This window comes from Armigeres subalbatus, chromosome 2 (assembly GCF_024139115.2).
Source record: "Armigeres subalbatus isolate Guangzhou_Male chromosome 2, GZ_Asu_2, whole genome shotgun sequence".
NCBI lineage: Eukaryota > Metazoa > Arthropoda > Insecta > Diptera > Culicidae > Armigeres > Armigeres subalbatus.
Genome location: NC_085140.1, coordinates 338,104,446 through 338,129,852, shown reverse-complemented (window position 1 = coordinate 338,129,852; position 25,407 = coordinate 338,104,446). Strand labels below are relative to the sequence as shown.

The 25,407-nt window shown below is 39.3% G+C and overlaps 2 protein-coding genes across 2 annotated transcripts in view; both read right to left on the bottom strand.

Moving 5' to 3' along the window:
- LOC134212825 (prolyl endopeptidase) overlaps nucleotides 1–25,407 on the bottom strand; it is a 42,534-nt gene that overhangs the window by 2,884 nt on the left and 14,243 nt on the right. The window contains exons 2-7 of the mRNA XM_062691034.1: nucleotides 14,150–14,528; nucleotides 13,409–13,822; nucleotides 13,182–13,341; nucleotides 12,615–13,124; nucleotides 12,414–12,550; nucleotides 12,129–12,341 (exon numbers count right to left, since the gene is read on the bottom strand). Of these exons, the coding sequence (XP_062547018.1) occupies nucleotides 12,129–12,341; nucleotides 12,414–12,550; nucleotides 12,615–13,124; nucleotides 13,182–13,341; nucleotides 13,409–13,822; nucleotides 14,150–14,528 (1,813 nt within the window). The remainder of the gene's footprint in view (nucleotides 1–12,128; nucleotides 12,342–12,413; nucleotides 12,551–12,614; nucleotides 13,125–13,181; nucleotides 13,342–13,408; nucleotides 13,823–14,149; nucleotides 14,529–25,407) is intronic.
- On the bottom strand, nucleotides 21,832–23,702 carry LOC134216984 (uncharacterized). Its single transcript, XM_062695740.1, has 2 exons — nucleotides 23,152–23,702; nucleotides 21,832–22,944 (listed from the first exon to the last, which is right to left on the bottom strand). The coding sequence occupies exons 1-2, from the start codon at nucleotides 23,377–23,379 to the stop codon at nucleotides 21,886–21,888; spliced, it is 1,287 nt and encodes a 428-aa protein (XP_062551724.1). The 5' UTR covers nucleotides 23,380–23,702; the 3' UTR covers nucleotides 21,832–21,885.

The window sequence follows — 25,407 nt, the reverse complement described above, 5'->3', positions numbered from 1 at the left end:
CTACAAATGATGTATGCATGATTCGCAAATGTTATGCTAATTTAAAACACTTGTTTGAAGCATTATTTATCAACTTTTTACCCATTTCACTATAAAACTCATTTAATTCCATGTTAAAACTTTTTTCTGAAAGTACATAACATCTTGTATTACGAAATAATGGAAAAAATGAACGAGAAAACATGAATTTGTTACATATATTGTTTGGCGGATTTTGCATAAAAATTATTCGGAAGCACTGGCTACCACCTCGTCGAAGCAACCGACTGAGGAAACAACAAGGCAGTCGCAATTCAATTGTCACATCCTATCCTAGGTCTAAAGGTATAATAGAAATTGTTGAAATCGGCAAATACGATTGATTAAAATTATCAAAAGTTATGATAAATAAAGAACGTTTCAACGAATTATTAGAAGGGCACGATTTTTTTTTATACATACAAACCTCACAGATTAATTGAAATCTGAGTAACCACAAACTTCCCAAATCCTGCTCAAAATCTGGACCGCAAAGGATTCTAAGGATTCTGACAATCATGCGATTTCTTGGTAATTTGCTTTGAATCGCTAGATCAATAATCATGTTAGAAAGTTATTTTTAAAATCCTAGCAGTCGGCAATAATTGATAGAACCCATTGATAATTTATACCAATTTCTGTGATCCGTGACATATGCTGAAAGCTTGTGAAAATATTCGATAATCATAAGAATTCGAAGATGTATGTCTTCCCTTCATGCCTTCCCACCTAATTTTGGAAAAGCAATATTTGCAATGAAAATCGTAGAATTTTTTTCAAGTTATGTGAGTGCCGCGATAACTTTTCAAGTCCTGATTAATTATTTTAGAATCGATTATACAGCGGTAGTATAGGTTAAACGCGCATCGATTTCTCAACACCAGAACTGTCGGAGACAAGCTCGGTGTTCTAGTGGCTAACCCGCTTCTGCCTAGGGAAGGAAGTCGTGGGTTCGGTCGCAGGTTCATTCCTTTCTTATTCTGTATGGCTTAGTTCTTCATGTGTTCCTTGTTAGTTCTCTATACCTTTCTTCACTAGGTGCCCATCCTTTCCCATAAACAGTCGCAGGCACGTGACCAGGACAGATATCGACTGTTGGATAGTGCATCTGTGGTAACGGATGGTAGAGATGCTATTCTCATACAACAGTTTAGGCTTGTTACACGCACGAATTTGTTCGAAACGCTTAATGCCAATGATTTATATTTGTCCTACCCACTACTCGGAACGTGGATGCGCCTCTGATTTTTACATTGTGTGCTGGGCACTCTCTGAAGGCCTTATCAAGGCTCTCATAGAACTCATCCTTCACGTCATCAGGCTTATCGTTCGTTGGGGCACAGATGCTGATCAGGCAATTTGCCCTTCATTTGCCTTTCTTGGTGACTGTAGGATCTCCGGTAGGCTATCTTACCAGGGTTACGTTACCTACATCGCGTTGAAGGGGCTGCCTTCTCGATGCTGACACGATAAAGCGTGGAGTGCACAGACGCTCGATCAGATTTGCAACTCCGGAGAGGAGCAAATCCCCTCTTCCCTGTCGGCATACGACCATATTTCCCACCGGTTGGTTACCCGATCCTCTCTAAAAAGGTGGTTCAACTATGTAGTCCATGATTGCATGACTAAGATCAGTAGTTGCCTTTTGTATACAAATCATGTAGAGTATAAGATGTGGAGAAGACTTTCGATATTTTTCTGATTTTAATACAGGATTGATGTTCTGGAGCCTGGTAAGCTCTATCCATGATTGCATGACTAAGATCAGTAGTTGCCTTTTGTATAGAAATAGAACATGTAGAGTATAAGATGTGGAGAAGACTTTCGATATTTTTCTGATTTTAATACAGGATTGATGTTCCGCAGCCTGGTAAGCTCTATCCATGATTGCATGACTAATATCAGTAGTTGCCTTTTGTATAGAAATAGAACATGTAGAGTATAAGATGTGGAGAAGACTTTCGATATTTTTTATGATTTTAATGCAGAATTGATATTCTGGAGCCTGGTAAGCTCTATCCATGATTGCATGACTAAGATCAGTAGTTGCCTTTTTAGTTGTTTAGAAATAGATTATGTAGAAGAGTACCACAGGGTTGTTTAAAACAAAAGAAGTTGACGAAAAAAAACTCTTTTCAGACATTATTCCATGATCTAGAGGTAAGGTACTATTCATTTTCATTTATTTAGTCTACATCTAAACAGATAACACTGAATCAACAATTTGACGCCACAATACACGGTTCGAGGCCGCATCTCTCCATCCTCGAATACGCCCCACGCTCGCCAAGTCGTTTTGCACCTGGTTTGCCCATCTCGCTCGCTGCGCTCCACGCCGTCTCGTACCTGCCGGATCGGAAGCGAACACCATCTTTGCAGGGTTGCTGTCCGGCATTCTTGCTACATGTTCTGCCCATCGTACCCTTCTGGCTTTAGCTACCTTCTGGATACTGGGTTCCCCGTAGAGTTGGGCGAGCGTGGTTCATTCTTCGCCGCCACACACCGTCTTCTTGCACACCGCCAAAGATGGTCCTAAGCACCATGGTCTCTCGAATACTCCGAGTGCTTGCAAGTCCTCCTCGAGCATTGTCCATGTTTCATGTCCGTAGAGGACTACCGGTCTTATTAACGTCTTGTACATTACACATTTGGTGCGGTGGCGAATCTTTTTTGACCGCAGTTTCTTCTGGAGCCCGTAGTAGGCCTGACTTCCACAGATGATGCGCCTTCGTATTTCACGACTAACGTTGTTGTCAGCCGTTAGCATGGATCCGAGGTAGACGAATTCCTCGACCACCTCGAAGGTATCCCCGTCTATCGTAACACTGCTTCCCAGGCGGGCCCTGTCGCGCTCGGTTCCGCCCACAAGCATGTACTTTGTCTTTGACGCATTCACCACCAGTCCAACTTTTGTTGCTTCACGTTTCAGGCGGGTGTACAGTTCTGCCACCTTTGCAAATGTTCGGCCGACAATGTCCATGTCATCCGCGAAGCAAATAAATTGACTGGATCTGTTGAAAATCGTACCCCGGCTGTTACACCCGGCTCTCCGCATGACACCTTCTAGCACAATGTTGAACAACAGGCACGAAAGTCCATCACTTTATCTTAGTCCCCTGCGCGATTCGAACGAACTGGAGTGTTCGCCCGAAATCTTCACACAGTTTTGCACACCATCCACCGTTGCTTTGATCAGTCTGGTAAGCTTCCCAGGGAAGCTGTTCTCATCCATAATTTTCCATAGCTCTACGCGGTCTATACTGTCGTATGCCGCCTTGAAATCAACGAACAGATGGTGCGTTGGGACCTGGTATTCACGGCATTTGCCGTACAGTAAAGATCTGGTCCGTTGTCGAGCGGCCGTCAACGAAGCCGGCTTGATAACTTCCCACGAACTCGTTCACTAATGGTGACAGACGACGGAAGATGATCTGGGATATCACTTTGTAGGCGGCATTAAGGATGGTGATCGCTCGAAAGTTCTCACACTCCAGTTTGTCGCCTTTCTTGTAGATGGGGCATATAACCTCTTCCTTCCACTCCTCCGGTAGCTGTTCGGTTTCCCAGATTCTGACTATCAGTTTGTGCAGGCAAGTGGCCAGCTTTTCCGGGCCCATCTTGATGAGCTCAGCTCCGATACCATCCTTACCAACTGCTTTATTGGCACCTTTCGATCACCACACGTTCGTCCGTCAAGATGCTCCCATCCTTATCCCGGCACATTTCGGCTCGCGGCACGAAGCCTTTGCGGGATGCGTTGAGCTTCTGATAGAACTTGCGTGTCTCTTGAGAACGGCAAAACTGTTCCATCTCCTCGCACTCCGCTCCTTCCAGGCGGCATTTCTTCTCCTGAAAAGGCGGGTCTGCTGTCTCCGCTTCCGTCTATAACGTTCCACGTTCTGCCGAGTATCTTGCTGCAGCGCGACCGCCCGCGCTGCGCCCTTCTCCTCCAGAAACTGTCTGCACTCTTCGTCGAATTAATCGTTCCGTCGACTTCGTCCCATATACCCGACGTTGTTCTCCACTGCGTCGTTAATGGCTGCGTTGACTGTATTCCAGCAGTCCTCAAGAGGGGCCCCATCGAGCTCACCCTCTTCCGGCAATGCTGCCTCGAGATGCTGCGCGTATGCAGTGGCGACATCAGGTTGCTTCAGTCGCTCTAGGTCGTACCGCGGCGGTCGTCGGTACCAAACATTGTTGATGACGGATAGTTTTGGGCGCAGTTTAACCATCACCAGATAGTGGTCAAAGTCGATGTTAGTGATATCCAGGTGTACCTATACGGGAGGCTGTGTTGGAAGTAGGTGCTGCGAATGGTCATATTCTTGGAGGCAGCGAAACCAATTAGTCGTAGGCCGTTTTTGTTCGTCAGCCGATGAGCGCTGAACTTTCCAATAGTCGGTCTAAACTCCTCCTCCTTGGCCAACCTGAGCGTTCAAATCTCCTATGATGATTTTGACGTCGTGGCTTGGGCAGCTGTCGTACTCACGTTCCAGCTGCGCGTAGAATGCGTCCTTATCATCATCAGTGCTTCCGGAGTGTGGGCTATGGACGTTGATTATGCTGAAGTTGAAAAACCGGCCTTTGATCCTCAACCTGCACATTCTTTCACTGATCGGCCACCACCCGCACAGTTTCACTTATAGTCCCTCGCTGGCACTCGGACGATGATCAGCCGCCCCTAACATGGAGAACAGACGCTGTTGTGAGCCGATCCTGACATGGAGAACAGACGCTCAGTAAGATTTGCACCTCCGGAGAGGAGTAAACCCCCCCCCCCCCCTCTTCCCTGTCAGCATACGACCATAGTTCCCACCTAAGGTTGCTCGTAGCCCGGCCAGCACCACGGGGAGGTAGGGATAGGAGTTGCTGGGTAAGAGGCTAAGGACCGCGAGATGGGGTCTATTTTATTCCTCCAGGTACGCGAAGTACCAATGGTACGCTTTACCCAGCATTTGCCGTGGTACTAAGAAACTTTAAATTGTTAAAACGATGCACCTATTTGAAATTTAAAAATATTTTCAAAATACGATTTATCGATTAGTTGATGTCGATTAATCGAAGCAATCGATTGGCACTAGGGCTGTGCACAATGGAGGTTTATCGATATCGACGATATTCATTTGGTGATATATCGGTATCGGCAATATATCGAGTTTGAAAATATCGGATATCGGATCGATATCCGATAAAATAAAAAAAAATACAGTTTTTACCCGAGTTTGTCTACTACCGATTTTATCACGTTTCTAACTCTAATTTGTCACTCCAAAACAATTGGAAAATTTTAGTCGCTCTTGTTCATCTTGGTAAAACAACGCAAACAATAATTTTCATGAAATAACTTTCACCGCCTGTGGTTTTATATGAATGATTTTAGATTTCCTGTCGAGGGTTTTGTAAGCTTTACCGTTCATGCGTTTTGCCTTTTGTCTTAGTGGGTACTGATGCGCCCAATTTCTCAACACCAGACACAATGGACATTTAAAAAATGTGATTGGTTTGCTACATATGTTTTAAAGGATGTAGTCAGTGAGCCAGTGTATGTAGTTAATTTAATTGGGCATCATCATTACATCGATTACAAAAATTTATCGATATCGGCGATATCTGAGTTCAATGATATCGGATATCGTATCGATAAATTTCATCCGATAATATCGATATTATCGATTTTATCGATATTTGCACAGCCCTAATTGGCACTAAAAGAAATAATCGAAGCATCATTAATCGATTAATTGCAAAAAAAAAACATTTTCCAGTCTTTTGGTCGTTAAAAGATGCTCCCAGCGACCCGGCCTGTGAGATTGGCCAGATAAATGTTTTCACTGCATTTTTAAAAGTGGACCTCTGCGATGACTATTTCTACATGCTACACTCACAGGGCGTAGGTCAACGGAACAGCAAGATATGTCAGTTGCGCTTTACTTACGGCTTGAAATTGTCGAGCCGAGTGCAGAATTTGGAATTGGATGACGTTCTTTGCAAGTTTGGCCTCATCCAGTCGACAATAGATCCTTGTTTGTACTGGATGATGTACGGTGATAATATCATGTTCGTTGCGATTCACATTGACGACTTTTTTGTTACGACGCCTGTTGACCATAGCACGAAGCTGAGCAAAGCGATTGTATTGAGAAGTCAAAAGTACTTTAGGGATCTTCTCTTATATCTTCGTTGAAGCATCGTCGCCATACGGAATACGAATGGAATCTGCGAAACATCGACCAACCGTGTCGCTAAAAAAATGGCAAAAAGAGTATTAGGGGCAGTAGGGGCAATATGAACATACGGGGCAATATGAGCAACCCTCATTTTGAGCTTATTGACAAGTTTTATTCTGTAAAAGTTATATGATCTTTAAGAGGATGCTCCACATATGCATCAACGCGAAAACCGCATTAAAATTCAATTCAAACATGAAAATACACTTGAAAATGTAAATTTTAGCTGCATAGGCAAAATTATTATAAGATTTGAAGCTTATAAATAAAGTTTTGACACAAAACTGATTAAAATACAGGTCAAAAATACACCACAATCAAAAGATATATTAAAATTGAATATTATGCACACATGTTTGTATTGATACAAATCTGAATTTATCATAAAACTTTTTTTTCCCAAAACCAGTCTCTATGGGGCAATATGGGCATACCTGCACAGAGCAAGATATCAGGCCTTAAAATCTGAACAAGTTCAAATTTCAGTAGTCAAATACAAGAATATTATCATATATGTAAGATTCATTACGGAAAAATTACAACAGCGCATTACTGCGATTGAAACAGCAAAAATGACCATTGACCAATTGAAATGTGGCTGTTCAAACGGTGAAGAGTGCCAAATCGGTTCAGTCCGCTGTTGTGCGGTTTTTTTAATTTTATTTGGTATGGAATACTCACAACTGTTGTAGGAATATCATATTCTTCCATATTAAGATACTTTTTTCTTCTAAATAAACGTTTTGGATGGGTGGCCCATACTGCCCCAAATGGTGGCTCATATTGCCCCGTCGGGAACACACATCAAAATCAATACATTTTCAAAAGTGCATTCCAAGAATTTCCAAACGCATTTTTTGTCATTCATCGACGTAAAATGAAAGGTAACATTCTCTAGTATAAGTCAACTACATTTGAACGATGTTTTTTTGACCTTTTCAGCGCTTTTCAGAACGATTTCCTAGGTGGCCCATATTGCCCCGATCACCCGCGAAATTAGGGTACTTCACGGTAGTTGATTAAGTCATCTACCCTTTCGCCTTAGTCATTTACTGTTTTGTTTCCCTTCGGACAATTGCGTGCATGTAGAATTTATTATTCATCTAACTTTTCGCGTCGCATCATTTTGGATAAATGCGTGCCTTAACAGAAGAGAATATTCTACGAATTCCAATTAGAGTTCTTTCACAAATTACCGTGAAGTACCCTAATTTCGCGCACTTAAGATCTGACAAAGTCAAAACGTTTATAAAAAACAGGTAGTGGCCATTTGGAAACATTTGCTACTGCATCACGTAGTAGAAGGATTCTAGGTTCTCAAAAAAATGTTACTTGCAAATTTTGCTGCTATTTAAAAAAAAATGGGATATGAATCCGAGACCGTTGTATGCTCCTTATTTCGCGCAAGAAAATAGGATAGTTCCTAATTTCGCGCAAAAGTGTTCCTAACTTCGCTCATGTTTGGAATTGAATATCGTTATTGGTTTGATGAAATATAATCAATTAATCAATAGAAGCATGCATCCATTATTCAAAATATGCAGATAACGGTATCAGACAGCCGTCAATGACCCATTTTTAGTCGAAATGGTATGTGCCTATATTTCGACCCTGGAGCTTTGCTTAGATTTTACTTCATGAATTTTAGTTGACACAAGTCATAATTCCTAAAATATCGTTTTCTTCTGAAATATAAACCATATTTCAAGAATAAAGGCATTGTATGAGCAATGTTTAGCTGATGTATAAAAAAAGTTTAAATTTTCGAGACGTCATGAAAGAAAGTCTTAAATTCCGCTATCTCTTACATAGGACATCTTCAAATATGTGTTTTATTCAAGACATCTTCAATATTATATACATTGTCGAAAAAGCTGCTGTAGTTTTATCTTAAGTTTAGCATCATTTTACACATCGCACATTTTAGCATCATTTTACACATCGGCTTTGATAGCTATTGCAGGCATCTATAAAATTTTTCAAGTCTACATTAGTCGATGTCGGTGGTTATCCGCCTGAAAATTTAATAAAAAGCGTATGGGAATGAACTCTTCGGGTTCTATTCAGTGTAAAACTGTCCTGTGTATTATATTGCTTTTGTTTCATTAGAATGTTGCAAATGAAACTACGCAATAACAATAAACGAAATTAGGCACCATTACTCTCATATACCTAATTTCGCGCACAAAGCGAATGTCTAAATAAACACAAAATACATAAAATTTTACACTTTTCAATAGTAATGACGAGTAAACATATCCAACAGAGCATAATGGATACAAATATTTCCAAAAAGTAGCCAGTTTTGTACAGTAAAATCATTTGTTTACTTGGGTCATGTTCTTCGTCGCTATGCTAAGCACAAGCAAATATGGCTGTCGATGGGAGGATCAAATTGAAATAATTTTATTTGGTGTACTAAACCAAGTTTGTTTTTCAATTTTTTTCGTGAAAAACATTCAATAACAATGATATTTTGTAATCCTCCAGATTTTTCAATTTTGACTGGCACCTAAAAATTGAAAAAAATAAATGATTTTATAATGCGCGACGCACTGAGGAGTATTTCAGCCCAAATCCTGGCCAAAAGTCAAAACCATTTTTTTTAGATATTTCCATATTATTTTTCGTTTTTGAATTCTCAAATAGTGATACTAATTTGCCATGGGATTTTTGAAACAATATTGTTTACTTGTAAGCGATGCTGGCTGTCGAAACTTCACCATAATTTCAATGCTAGTTTTATCGCAATTGTGCATTGAAACATATTCACGTTTTATCATGTTTTTCTTGATTTTTAATGAATTTCAAGATGAAAATTAATATAGGTATCAATAATGAAAACATTTAAAACTTTTTCAAGCATGATTCGATCTGAAACCTTTTTCAGGTGATCCATAATTATGATATTAATTACTAGCTTTTTTCTACCTTTTTACAGTAATATGTTTTACAAAATTAAACTTTTGATTAGGTCCCAAAGCAGTCCAAGCAACAAAATTGTCAGCGTTGGAAAGATTGGAGTTTCCTGAATAAGCTCCATAAGAAACATTTCGCTTCCAAAGAAGAGTGAGAATTTGATTAACACACCGATTCATAAAAGCATACCTTGGAGGTACCATATTCTGCGCATTTAAGAAAATTTTGAAACAAAATCGTTGTTATCGAGAAACCATAATGATTTATTAATACCTTTATGTAGTAGTTGTGCAGCTATAATTCACGGAAGACTATGAATCTTTAAAATTTTGATTAAATTGACTAAAAACATATATTATTAATCGATTTGTGAATTGCCATATGGTTCCTAATTCTGCGCACGTATTTTGAAATGTTCCATATTCTGCGCACAATGTTCCTAATTCTGCGCATAATAATAACCAGTCAGTTTGAGTAATTTTTTGTCTCATGAAATGGTTTTGAACATTTATACAAATATTTCATTACTTTTGCACGTTTTTAGTACCATGTATATTTCCTAAAGTCTATCTGACTACAACGTTTTACCGTTCTCGTACGCAAGTAGACGAAGAAACGTCCGTCCAAAATGAACTTATAACGAAATATAAGACCTGGCGAATTGGACCTAAACCCAATCGACCCAGCTGTGATGAATTGAGATAATGCCTGTGTGTGCGTGTATGTGTGTACGATGTATGTGCACAAAGATCTTATCTATTTTTCAAGTCCATTATACGATTGCTCGCCATCACCACAAGTTGCTTTCGACGATTTTCCGTTAGACAACTTTCCAGATCGGTTATTGTGTTCATGTCAATGGTCAAGTCACTGTTTTGCCTTGTTTATTAAAGTTCGCCATTGACGAAAAGGCAATTTTTTATTCCGATCAAATCCGATATTTATATGGAATTGAAATACACAGGATTTTGTTTTTACACGATTTTTTTTCGCTGATATTTTTGATCGTGTGACTTCAATTTACCTCCAAAATCTTCAGAATAAATCAAAGAAAAATCCCATGATAATTGATATGCGTTAAACATTTAGGATGAGTGGAAAATTGAGAAAATGTAAATAGTGTAAAAACAGAATCCAGTGTAAATGTAATCCAACGCGAATAATAAGACCAGTCCTACATAAATGCGGATGTTGCCCAAAGTGCTATTTTCTCAAATGTCAGAATGCCAACCTAGGAAATCTTCGATGTAGATTTTTCAGGGAAAATTATTCGTGCTAGTAACGTGATATACACATTTAGATTAAAAAACTCGAAGTTTAAAAATACGCTCAGTGGAGCTATGGTGCGCAAGGCCAAGTAGCAGATATCCCTTGTCTCTTGCCGGATAATCTATCTTCGCATTTTTTTGCTCTTCTTGTTTTATTCCAGCATTTTGAAATATGTTTCCTTGCCAAAACAGTTGCTACATTCAATTTGGGTTGACAAGCCAGGTTTATTGTACCTATCCATTCCACGCGCACAATTCGGAACAGAAAGTAAATTTTGTGCCATATTCTGCGCAACATAAAATGCTTTCTATAAGATAGATATTACACTCTGGAAGCCGATTTTCATCATATTGAAGCAACAAATAATCTGATTTGGAACTCCGCTTTGAAAAAATGAGTCCAAATCTTTATTTTGTGCTCAAATTCGAGAAAAAATGTTTACGTGCGTTTTAGCGCTGCTGCTAATGGAGGCCATTTTTCGACATTTTTCGATTTTACCGATTTTGTTTTTCTTCATATTTCCGTTATCAACGCTAAATTATTGCTTTATTATCTGCACATGACAACAATAAATTGCCAACTTTTTGATGACATGTAAGTAAATTTAATGATAACATTAAAGAAAATTTAAAAAAATGTTTTAGTGTCAAAGTGCGCAGAATTAGGAGCCGCGCAGAATAAGATACGCGCACGGTACGCATTTTCCGGATGTTAAGATTATTAAGAAACATAGCGGTTGATTTGCATTTCGGATTTATTAGATCAGCTCCATTTGGTATTACAGAACATTATCCAGGGACTTTAACATGATTCGATGACAAATTTATATTGTTGAAGTATACAAACAAGGTACATCTTTTCGGAAAATTTATTAAGTAATAATCAATGAATGAAGATTAACATAAGGAAGACCATACCCACTGACTGAGCCAGATGTGGGCACCACTCGTTGCAAGCACGCTGTAGTTCTCAAAGACATCGTTCTTGCGCCAAGTGGTGCTCTTTTAAAAACAGTAAATGATGCCGCCAGTGGTTATACTTCACTGCTAGATGAATGTAAACAGCATAAAATCAAAAAAATATACTTTACTGTCTCTATTGAATGCATTTACAGACGACAAAACGATTGATATACTTTTGGCCACGCTTTTACACTGCGTACTCCTATGTGCGACGTTAGGGCGCGCGCGAAATTAGGGCACATCACGGTACGTAACACTTATTTTGATAATTTTGGACCCCCACAATCCCCCTCGTAACACTTTTTGTATGAAAGTTTTTTTTTTGTATGGATCGTAACGCTCGGCCTGATTACCCCCCTCCCCCTCCCCCTACAGCGTTACGCAATTTGTGAAAGGCCCTTTATTCCTAAAAAATGCGTGCCACCTACGCTTTTGCCTTGCCGTGTAAATATGTGTTTCAAAAGAAGAAGTTATTCCCTCGTCCTGTTTGGTCATTATGCCAAGCTACCAACCTTTTTTGGCAATTTTCTAAGAATTGTGCCTATTCAGATTACGCCATTTTTTATGGCAATTATCATGTCAAACTTTTATTATCAAAGAAAATTGAATGTCTGCGAATTGGCAGCAATTTACTTTTTATCATATTTATTAGCATAAATGGCGTAATCTTTATAGGCTATTAAGGTATCAAACACATACAGAAATACCTGACTGGCACATCAGTGATACTTACCCAACTTGAGCAATTGCCGCTCCAAACAGGTCCGGACGCTGATTAATACAGGCACCAACTAGAAGTCCTCCGTTCGAACCACCTTGGATTACAATCTGATCGTGGCTGGTGTAACCTTCCTGCACCAGGAACTGCGCCGCCGTTTGAAAATCATCGAAAACATTTTGCTTTTTCAACAGCCGTCCAGCATTGTGCCACCTCTCACCATATTCGCTAAAAAACGAAGAATTCAAGATATCAAAACTTTGTTCGTTGCTGCCTGGTTTTACATATGATCAAGCTTACCCGCCACCACGAATGTTCGGATAAGCTAAAATACCATCAAACGAATCGATAAACACCAGTCCCGTAATACTGAACGATGGTTGGATACAAATATTGAATCCTCCATAACCATACAAAAGGCACGGTTTCTTTTCTTGCTACGGATTTTAGAACAATCAATTGGTACGATTTACTCGAATGAGAACAACTCCAAACATTTACCTTGTCGGACTTCCTCTGCACCACAAACATCGGAATTGTTTCGCCGTCTTTGCCCTTATAGAAGACCTGATCAACCTTGTATAGGCTGTTGTCGAAGTCTTCGATCTTAACCTGGCGGAAGATCTTCGGTTCGACCTCTTCTTTGGCAAAATCGTAGTGATAAATAATGCCCGGTGTTAGGAAAGACACGAAATGAAAGAAGATTTCCGTATACTTTTTCTTTCCGCTGAATCCTACAACGGTTCCAATTTCCAGGGGGAATTTCGATATGAAGCTACCATCCTGCAGACTGTGCACCTGCAGTACCGATTTTACATCGTCGATGTATCCGAGCACGACTCGGTCTTTGTTAACGCAGGAAGACCAATCCAATACGTTCTTCGGGTGCTCCTCGATCAGAGTTTTCCAGTTGTCAAAGGCAGGGCTATTAAAGTCGATGTTGACGACCCGGTAGTTTGGAGCGCCCTTATTGGTGCGGAACGAGAATACGCTATCCTCGTTGGTAATGTACTGCGGGTGGAGAAATTGATTATTTAAAGAAGGTTGACCAGATTATGGGGAACTTACATCGTAATCACTATCGAACTCGGTGACCACCTTCACAAAGTCCAACTTCCCTGTGATGTTATCGGATGAGCCCAGCTGGCTGAAGTACAGCAACATATCTTTGCATCCCTTCATAATGAACAGCATCAAATATTTACCGCAGTCCGATACCTCCGGCATTCTATTTTGGAAATAAAAAGTTGGATTAGGACAGGGGAAACGTTTTGCCTATGTAGCGAAAAACTTACAATCTCCACGAAGGTTCCTCTGGAAACTCGGCAATGAGGACATCCTTATCTTGAGAATCTCCCACACGATGGAAATACAGCTTCTGGTTCTCGTTGGCTGCCGTTTCCGAACCATCGGCCTTGCCATCCACGACGGGATACCGCGCGTAGAAGAACCCCTTATTATCCTTGGCCCACGATGCCGTCACGAACTTGGTATGTTCCAGCGTTTCCGGATAATCCTCTCCGGTATTGACGTTCCGCACCTTAAGCTTGGTCCAGTCGGACCCACTTTGGCTGAGTCCGTACGCGAACAGATTGCCATCGTCGGAGAATCGAGATCCCACCAGCGCGATGGTTCCGTCTTTGGATAGGGCATTCGGGTCTAGGAATACTTTAGGTTCACCCTCCAACGAGTTTTGGACGTACAAAACGCTGAAGAGAAATGCGATTCATGTTTTTTTTTTAATTTTGTGGCAATTTTAACTCCTTATTGACTTTTTTTTTGTTTTTACATTATTGTAAATTTCTTTATACATAATTTCATTTAAAAAAAAATCTATAAAAAAAAGGTTAAAAAATATAAAATTATAAAAGACAATTAAAAAAATAACTGACATATACGAAAAATAGAGCAAAATAAATACAAAAGGAAGAGTATAATAAATAATATATTGTAAATTGTAATAATTTGTAAATGACCGGAAGTTTTTTAAGGCATTCATTTTAAAAGCACATTGATTATAAATCATTTGAACTTACTCTTGATTCTGCAAACCGGTGTTCATAAAGAAAAAATACCGACTGCCGTGCTTGAAGGGACACGAATACTTGGGATAGTTCCATCGTTTGGTTAGCTTCTCGTTCAGCTTCTTCCACTCCTCACAGCTGTCCAGGAAAGGCTTGGAAATTTCATTTTGCTTCTCCACATAGGCTTGCGTTTCCTCCGCATCCGGATCCTCCAGCCATCGGTACGGATCGGCAATCCGGACGCCGTGAATTTCGTCCGTCACCGAGTCGTCCCGGCGAGCCTCCGGATAACGGAAAGCTGCCACACATTCTTGCGCTTCGGGCATCGCTATTCGACTGAACTTGCTCGTGGGACCGGCTGAAGCAGCGAACGTTTTTAGCAGTCGCTGCCCTGAAAAGAGGTCGTGATAAAATAACCAACCGTCGCCATGCATCGAAACTCAAAACAAATAAAACTGGTGCAATCAATGTAGATAGGAAGATAGCGCGAATAAATTTGTTTATATGGGTTATATTTAGCAGGGCTGGTAGCGAACTATGGTTTTAAGACAAGGTTTATAAGTTGTATGAAAATTTAAACACCATATTAAATTCGCACATATCGATAATAGGGTAAATCACTACATGTGCAAATTGACCAATTCCACACGTATAGAAAATTAATGCTTTGTGTTATTTAGAAGTCGTATACAGATTACTATTTATAATTAGCTGGCCCGTCAAACTTCATCTTGCCCAACATTAAATAGTTATCACAGACATTTATTTTGTATTTACAAATTTAGTTTGCTTTACGATTCGATTTCATTTGGCAGAACAAACGTTAAAACTTCTTATTTTTATATGCCAAATTGGATTAATTTTGCTTGATCCATTCTCGAGTTATTCAGAAATTAATGGTTCATTTGCATGGGAACCCCCTTCTAGAGCGAGGATGAGTCTCGAATCATCTCAAGAGCCCCGGCCCCAAAAACTTCTGCCTACAAATTTTTAGTAGTTTCCGAGCCTATAAGGATCAGACAGAAATTAAAAGAAAAACAACATTATCCACTAAAATCCATTAAAATAGTAAAAAGCATTTAAAAAATGTATGTCCAAATAAAAATAAAAGCTACTTCGGCATATCCTTTGCTATAGCAAATATATCTATCTGGCGTACCATCTGGTGTGAATGTAATGTGGTCTTCCGTACTGGAACTCCAGAATTTGTCCTGCTAATGAGTCCCGAATCACTCCTGGATTGAGAGTAGAGTAACAGTCACCTGGATTGCCGACATAGCATTTCGGAATAAAGTTTCCGGCTGTATTTGCATGAACCCTTGCCTCAGACAGACTACTGCTGAAGAGGCTGATTGATAATGGCCTGTTGCTGTTGGAGCTGTTGCAATGTTTGCACAATGATAGGTCCATACAAGTCTGCTGTAGGTAGGGTGACCATATGATATCCTAAAGGTCGATAAAAAAATCGGTTGTCCTCCTTTTGCGTTAAAATGTCCTCCTTTTTGCATACTACCAAGAAACAAGCAAAGCAGGACATCAATTTCTGAAGAGTTTGTGGGAACCGGATACGGGACCGACCAAAAACAAACGCGGGTTTGGGTAAATACAACTTATTTATTCTCAATCGAATTCACATATGACATCAGCATTTAGTCGAATAGAGCATTTAGTCTATTCGACTAAATGCTGATGTCATATTAGAAATTTGGAGACAGCACTCGTCGATAGAAAAATCCTTCCGCACGCGATGGCATATGAGCAAATCAAACCACCTTCCTTTTGCCAGTGGAGATACGAGAGCTTGGCAGAAGGAAGGTCGTGTGATATGTGCCATCACAAATATTGCCCTCCGCTCGCTTTCAAATCGACTTCTATAAAAACATTCTTCATGCCTGCCGTATCCTAACGGAACTATCAATTCTATACTTTCGCCTCTAATTCTATCATGAACGTGTGCGTCTAAGTTTGGAAGATGATATTAGCATTTCATATCATTGTAAATCGTTTAACTTCACGTAGAAGTAACACACACAAAATCATTAATTTAGACTCCTGACAAGTTTTGACGAATTGGTTGATGTCTTTATTCATGGAAGGCCAGACGAACCGGTCGGCACGTGTTCCTGGATGGGCCATTCCATGTAGTTGTGCCATAACTTTTCTTCGATAAAGTTCTGGAAGGTAAGGACGGATACAATTACCAATCGAGACATCACAGCTTCCAGTTCTCTGCCGAACGTGTAGTAGTTTCGTTGACTTGCCGAGAACTTAGTGGCTTCATAGCATCGGGATAAAACAAAAGTACCGCTTCTGCTAGACATTGTTTGCACTTCTCAAAAGATTGTTGCGTATGTTCGTCCCATGTAATTTTCCGACTATCTGGAATAAGTTTTCGGAGGGCTTCTTGAGGTTCAACTGCGTGCGGAATGAATCGCTTGTACACATTTATCAATGAGAGAAAACGTCGCAGGTCCTTGACCGTTGTTGGAGTTGGAAAACTGACTACGCCCTCAACACGGGATGGTAATGGACGAATTCCGTCTTTGTTCACAAGGTATCCGTGAAATTCTAACTGCGACGCAAAAATGTGCATTTCTTATAGACTCTTAGACGCTGTAGGACGATTTTCAAGTGCTTTCGGTGCTCCTCTTCGTTTGAAGATGCGACACATATGTCATCGATGAAAACGACGACGAATGGCAAATCTCCGAAAAGCTTGTTCATAAACGGTTGGAAAATTTGACTTGCGTTGCAAAGTCCAAATGGCATTCGGAGAAATTCGAACCTGAGACGAGACCTGCAAAGAGGAAAAAATGTAACTTCAGCTGCTGCCAGTCAACTGCTGTCACGAACTGTCAGGTGCAACCAGCAGCTTTTTGAGTGAAAGTATTGGTATCCCAAATAAAATATTCCACATCATTTTTGTTTTACCAAGACTTTTTTACTTTAACGAGTATTCCAAACCTTCCGTTTAGCTTGTTAATAATCAGTAATAAAGCTGTGTTTTGTTCCCGGTATAAAAATCCTTATGAAAATGAATTAACTATTTCGTGAATTGGATACACTTTTATTGTGCTCAGAAGGGTCCACCTGGGGCTTAGGTGAAACAGTCAAGTAAACAGTTGAAACTTGATGGTCAACTGTGATGAAAAGAAGAACAAGTGTCAAAACAAGAGAAAAGAAGCAGCGTCTTTGCAGGTCTCGTCTCAGATTCGAACAAGCCAAACGATGTTATGAATAGTTTTTTTTTTAAACGTCCGCTTCCTCAACTGATATGTTGTAGTAGGCCCTGACTAAATCGAGAGTAGTGAAGATTATAGATAGTAGAATCTATAGATGAGCGAAAGCATGGCTGAGTCGATTTTTTTGCCCGTGCACACGCGCATATGACGTCACAGCCCTTAACGTTTCCATTGAAATCGTGACGTCATGCTCGTTTGGAGACACGTTTGACAGTTTGTTTGGAGACAGAGGATTTATCTTCGCTCATCTATATATTCCACTATCTATAGTGAAGATTGTCTTACCTCTATAGTATATTGTCAGATCTGAATAAAATCATTAGAGCGTGTGTTGTCAACTGACAGCTCGCTAATCTTAATACACATATCCAATATATTACCTACACATGAACATGTACTCCTCGTTTAAAAGACATTGAAATAAATCAACCAGTCTTAGTCTGGTTAGATCGTTCCCAAAAGCAAGTCTACGCATTCCTGTAAACCCAATCCGAATACTCAACAGTGGCGACGAAGCTGGTGCAGAACCGTAAGCAGTGGTGACCACACGTCTAGGAAACAAACATATATCATTCCCCCAAGAACTTCAGCTCCGGTAGAGAAGGTTATATCTTGGCAGCCAGTCATTGTGGTTTGTTTTCGGGACAGCGGTTGTAAGTACAGTGCAATGGTAAATTATTCACGAGGCAGTTGTGCCGCATCTCGATTGTGATTAAAATTAACTACCTAACAAACTAATTAATGCTAAAAACATCAAAGTGCTTCATTAGTGTACGAAGCTATTGACATTTATTCTTATCGCGCTGTTTCACACAATAGATAATGGCAAATGTGTGAACAATAGAGTCTGGGCATTGTATGGTGAATAATAGGTGTTTTATTTCTTTTCATTGAGTATAGCACAAATTGTGGTTTTGTGAACCGTTCTTTTACAAAAGTGACGAACGACGGCCGAGAGGACTATTTGAAGACTATTGCGCAGTAACGAGACAAACCAACCCTGTGATCTAATTGCTGCCCGGATCCATTGCTGGAGCAAAGAGATTTCCCTCGAATAGCCGGTAAATATTCGGCACGCCTGTTCGTCGAACACAGTGACGTCAGCGGGATTGATTGATTTATAGGGTGAGTCGATTTTCCTTATTTTGTGATAGTGAATAGTTATTGCAACAATCAGTGGATATTCTTTTATTTTACCTTTTTCTCCTTTGATGTATTGTCATCGGATCTATTGTTAAAGAACAGATCTATTTAATTTATTCATAATATATTTGAGTGGACAATAGTTTTTGTGGTTTAATAAGTGACATGGCGCAATCGGCACTTGCAACTCATATCGAGCCATACAGAAAAGGAGCTGGTTTTAGTGAATGGGCAGAGAGACTAGAATATTTGTTCTTGATAAATTCTGTTGGAGAGGAACATAAGAAGGCATATTTGGTTACTTTGGGGGGGCCTATCATTTATTCGGAGTTGAAATTATTATACCCCAACACTGATTTGAACACAATAGCGTACAATGACATGATCTCAAAATTGAAAGCTAGGTTTGACAAGGTAGCGCCAGATATAATCCAGCGTTTAAACCCAAGCAACACCGGCAACATCTTCTCTAGAAATCAATTTCAAAATATGTCACATTTCTATTTAATAGTTGTTTCGAGAAAACAAGTTATGTTACATGAATCAGGAAACAGTCATACATACGACACGTGTTAACTTGAATTACATAAAAGTTGCATTAATCTCCATGTAACCTGTTTTGATGTTCCCTAAATGTTCCATCGTATGTTACAATACCGTTGGAAATTATTTAAAAGTAACTAGTCTATTAAAACTTTGGTAACATTTTCACCTTTCAACAAGTCAAAGGTTTTCTCCTACCGTGGAAAATGGACATTAGAAAGAATTCTGTAACTATGTTCTCTGATAGCGACAAAAAGTTGTGGAAAAAAATTAAGCGTAATGGTAAAACTACAAAAATCCTCTTGGATGTTCTGAAAGTGATTCAATTCAACAAATACCACAAGTATCTAGCGCCGATGAGCAAAATCCTCAGCCAATGAGTTTTGACCGGAGGCAGCTGGTCAATACGCCTACAAATGAGCAGATTGCTGAAAATGATGAGTTGGATTCTGAATCAGAATCTGAAACTTATGATAACTTGAAAGCTGGTATGACAGATTTCAAAGAGGATTTGAAAGACTGGGCGATAAAATTTCAAATCAAGCATACCGCTCTGAACTCATTGCTTGCCCTATTAAAAAGTCACATTACGGATAACGTATTACCCAAAGATGCTAGAACTTTGGTGTACGCCTCGCAATACCTGTATTGCAGCGGATTCCAGTATTGGTGGATAATACTGGCATTACGGCTTATACAAAGTCCTCAATGAGACACTATCTACTTATGAGGATTTGCCAAACAAGTTATCGTTGAACGTGAATATCGATGGCTTGCCAACTTTCAAAAGTTCAACAACATCATTTTGGCCAATACTAATAAATATACACGAAATACGGGAAACTTTGAAACCTTTAGTAGTAGGCGTTTTCTGCGGAGCATGTAATTTTTTCATGAGTGAATATTTATGGTAGATATTTATATATTAAATTATTTTTAATTTTTACAGCGAAACCAAAAGATATAAACGTTTTTCTAGCACCTTTGTGTCCGAATTAAATGATATTCTTGAAAAGGGCTTATCATAAACCAGCAAATGGTACTCATAAAACTACGGTGTTTTATTTGCGATACACCTGCTCGCGCGATGCTTCGAGGTTAGTATTTATACGAAAATAGATAAAATATTCTGTTGTTATATGCATAATTGTCCCATGTACCTAGGAATCCCAGCAAATATGGGACAAATATGCATATGACGGCAATGTAGTCTCCAATTGAACATAATCTCCAAAAAAATTTCTTACAAAAAGTAGTTAGATGAACTTTTATTTTTACCTTGATCTGTGTATAGATAGAACGAGTAATCGAAAACATTCCTCTTTTCATAATCTTACGCACTTCAATAGAAATTTACTTGAATCATTGAATAAAATATGAATAATTATTCTAGGTGTCATAGGACATAACGGCTACAATTCGTGTTTGAAATGTGTCACCGAAGGGGAGTACTCACATGCTTTTAAAACCATGATTTTTCCAGAAACAGACGCTGCTTTAAGAAATGATTCGGAATTTCGTTCCAGGATTTACGAAGGACACCATAAGTTCGATTCTATTTTGGAAACAGTACGTGACCTAGATATAGTTAAAGATTTTCCGATCGGGGACTCTTTACACTTATTAGATTTAGGAATTATGAAACGACTGCTGAATGGTTGGAAATCTGGCAGCCTGAATAATTACAAAGCTAAATGGACGGCTAAAGAATAGAAGGCATTTCCGCTTTTCTGAAAACATTTAAATTTCCGAGAGAGTTTTAACGTCCTGTTCGAGGCCTAGACCACCTTGCTCGCTGGAAAGGTACAGAGTTGAGAACATTTCTACTGTATTTAAGTGTGATCGTACTGAGCAAATTTTTTGAATCGGACGAAATTCTTGATCATTTTTTAAATTGTTTCTGTACTATACAGATTTGCATAAGACACGATCAAAATCCGAATAATTTCAAAATTGCTCGTAGTTTGATAACAGATTTTCTCAAAGGAGTAAAGATTTTGTACGGCGAACAAATGTTCTGTAGCAATATGCACAGTTTATCGCATTTAGTTGACGACGTTAAAAGGTTTGGACCACTGGATACATTCGATGCTTACCTCTTCGAATCCAAGTTGTACACGTTGAAACGACTAATTCGTAGCGGAAACTTACCACTGTCGCAGGTTGCTAGAAGAATAATCGAAATGCAGCAAACAGTATCCAATCAGAAAAATCAATCCTGCAAATCAAAGCGACAAACTTCTCTCAAAAGAAAACTATCAGGACAACATATTCCACCTCAGTTTGCATCTTCACTACAAGAGGAAAGTTCAGATTTATATTCATTTGTAGACTTTGGTGATTATTGTATAGATACTCAAAAATCAGTGGATCGGTGGATTTTAACAAGAAACATGAAGGTTGTATCTGTTGAGTATATCGTCCATAATACAACGTCTAATAGCATTGTGTTAATTGGTCAGCCATTAATGAACCTTTCTGATTTGTTTAAAAAACCTGTATTGTCTTCTTCCTTACAGATCTACGGATCAGACCTAAGACAAGCGCCACAACTTCTCATTGAGTCAACTCAAGTTTATTGCAAAATGGTTCAAATCGAATGTCAAGACATAAAACTACCGAAATCAGTTTTCTTTCCTTTAATACATACGATCAAGTAGTGATTATGATGTTTATTGATTTAATAACAAAATAATAAAACAACCGAACTGAATAGTTTGCATTTCACTGTAGATCTGAATATCCATTGCTCTATACCTGCTGATTTGTAAATATCACCCACCATCGTGAAGTGACGAGGTTGTACTGTTCAAACATCATTCAAACATCATCTCCACTTGATGATACAGATGAAGAACTTTCGGATTCCTTTGATTCAGTGTCATTTGAATTATCCAGACTTTGATCACCGTGTGATAGATGTACTACTGCTGCCTGAGATGGTCCAGGGAAGTTTGCATCAGGAGTTTGTATAGCATCAGCAGGTCCTGCAGCTTTCTGCCTTTTTCTTGAAGATGAAGCTCGACGTTCTCCACTTCCACTTTCGTAGCGTTTTAGTTCCAAATTCTTGTACCTCAGAAGCGTTTTGAATAAATGATCACTTTGCTCACGTGTGTTGGAACAGTCGGCGGCCTGCATAACTTGCTGCATCAACTTGATGAAGTTTGGGAACGTCTCCTGAAAGTTGATATTGTGACTGCATTCATCAGATCCTTTCTTTGTGCGTTTGTTCCCCATCCAAGAAAAAGGGGTTAACACGTTCGGTGTTATCAGCTTTCGCACTATTGTCCTAAACAACGGCCCACTATCTCGTTTGCCATTGAGGCTGTAGATCGAATGTGTGTATCGGAAAAATTTTCCAGAGAATTCTGTATCAGATAAGCGTTGTTCGAAGATCTTGAACGCTTCGACGGAATTGATTTTGGGCATACTCTCAAATTCCGTAAATTCTTCATCGTAACGATTTCCAATTGGCGTAGCATCATTTGAATTTTTCATCAACATTAATTTATTAACATTGGCCATGAAATCGGTCAATTTTACCAAAAGTCCCTCCTGAACGTTCAATCGATCGTTTGTTTTGCACACCTCAGCATTGAGCTGGGATAACTTTGCTTCGAAAGCGTCCAACCGGACATTTATCTTACGCAACTCGGTAATGACTGAGTATTGGTATTCGTTAACAGTAGAAGAAGATGCCATCTGCTGCAAATCAGTGTCAACTCCCAAATCAACTTCGTCTTGCTTGATGTTCGATAACTGATCCATAATAACTTCATTATCGTTATCTGTGAGTGCATAGTAATTACCATTTTCAAGCTGAGCATATGGCTTCCCATCGCTAGCTATTATAACGGGAATTGTGATGGGTTGAGAAGCCTGAAATAGAATCAGTCATATAAATTTATTTTATTGTACATATACTAGTGAATCAGTTAAGGTAGTTGACCTAAAGAACCCCCAAATAGTGATTTCAAAAGTTGATTCGTTCTCTCGAATATTTTTTAGAATCAGAGGAAACTATTAAGCACTGTATGCACTTGCTGACGCCAACTTGCATAAATTTATATAGAAAAAAATGCTCACCGAGTTTTCAGTATTGCTGACGCCAACTTGCTGAACCGATGTGCCACTTGTCGCCATTGGTATTATTGTTGATTGAAATGGACCTACAGCATTCCGTTGATCCTCATATACAGATGCATTATTCGTAATGAGGTTCTCATAAACCGGATTCTGGTTCGAATAATGTGCAGGAAAAAGAGAGTGAGACGTCGATGTACCAGAGGCAGCAGTGTGCATATTTGTCGTCATGGATGATGTATCCGATGCGGAGTGTTTCTTGCGATATGTAGTTGAATGTGATACTTGAGAATTCGGGATAGGCTTCGAAATTTCGTTGGTAGATTGTTCAACGGTTGCTACTTGACGTTTGGGAGCAGTGTCCTTGTTGAGATTCACATACACATGGTTTCGATTCAATGGATGAGCAGGAATCGCAGTATGGGAGGCTGAAGATCCAGAAACAGCTACATACGCATTTGGCAAAGTCACGGATGCCGAACTTCGTGCGGTGAGCTTCACACCTGGCGAAATCACATCTGGGTTGGAAAAATAGCAAGTTGGTTGATCGGAAGATGTCGCATAACCTGGGGCTCGAATGGGGACACAACAGTGACCGCAGGGGAGTAAAGACGCTTGGTCCATCATTCATTCCAGATTCTTGCAATTCTTGAGCAGCCTGTAATCCAAGAATACATATTCAACTTTTAAAACTTCCTATAATAAAGTAAAACGTTACTTACTAAGTTATAACTCTTCGATTTGAACTTTGGCTCTTTTTTGCTGGAGCAGAACGTGTTCCATGACCCATTTGAACGGCATCCTCAGAGTCAGTAACTTTTTCGAGCGATGCCATCAAATCCTCCGCATGCAGAAAAGTTTTAGCCCGTCCGAGAATTTTACATTTTTGTTTTTTCCATGTATCTTTTTCTGGCCTAGAGTTTTCGTTTTTCGAAAGGCTGACCAGATTTGATGGTGGCCAGTAAACAAATTTGTCTTCCACCCAATTCGATGGAACTACTGTCATTGAAGGCAGCGATTTTCTTGATTTACGCGTTTGTACAATACAGTACGGCATTGCGGACAATTTTTTTTTAAAGATCGACACGCTTATCACCAGAAAAAGTTGAAAAAAACAATTAAAAACAACAAGAACGTTCTGAATAAATTAAAACACGTAGATCAAATGCGGAACAAGTGAAAACAACGGATCTGTCAAAACTCAAGTTACACTGCTGCAAAATTTAGGCGAAAATAAGTTTTGTTGTGATTACATTTGTCAAATTACGGATGCATCGCAATATTATGTAGAACATATGTAACTTTTTCATACCCCTTCAATTGCAATGCAACGCAGGCTTTTTATGAATAAGTGACAGACTGACATGCTGAAAGTCAAGTAATAGTTGCAAATGAATTTAACTAGACCACGGGATTATTTATTACTCAATTGTTATTTCTAAGTAACTTGTTATGTCTTTTCTATAACCAATTCAATGTGCCGGCCAAAAAATCTTGGACAACTTCAAATGTTTGATTTGTTTTGCGAATTAGCATTGAAACATGGTTCATTTCGAAACTCAAAAATAATAATAAAAAGCGTTTTTGACATTTTTGGTTAAGTTTGGCGTAGAAAATCAGTTCCGCAAATGGATAAAGGTGTGTGTGATTCTACTGTACCACTTGCGAAGTGTTGTTTCTGCTGGTTATCCACCCACTTTTTAGAAAAAAAATATGTTAGGCTCTTTTAGTGGAATCTGGGTGGTGCGGATAGAATCGATTTGGTTGCCAAAGTGAAGCCAAAATTTTCTATTGTGTCGGAGCCAAACATTGAAGACTGTGGTTATGTTCGTTTTAAATCTTATACTGAGAAGTATTGTTATTATTTGGGGAAAAATGTAATTAAACTTAGTTTGAGTTTTGCATTCTTTTTAACAAATATATTCACATTATATTTCGAGTGGAAAATTAGTAGGAATGCAACTAAAATGCACTCGTTACGAAATTTCACGAGATTCAGAAGCTGATTGGAGCAGGAATGTATGTAAACCATCGTAAAGTCATGTAGAGTCTTGCGCATTTGTGCGCCTTCATGCAGCATGAAAAGAGAAATTCAAAGAGCGGGAAATGTTTGACAGTCAAGTAACTGCAAAATAATTTTGCTTATGGGATTGATTTCAAAATATCCCGCTACTCGCTTGAGAGCACAAAAGCGGCTCTATCCGCAGCACCCAGAGTGGAATGTATTCAACCGTCTAAGACGAGTTTAGTACTCTACAT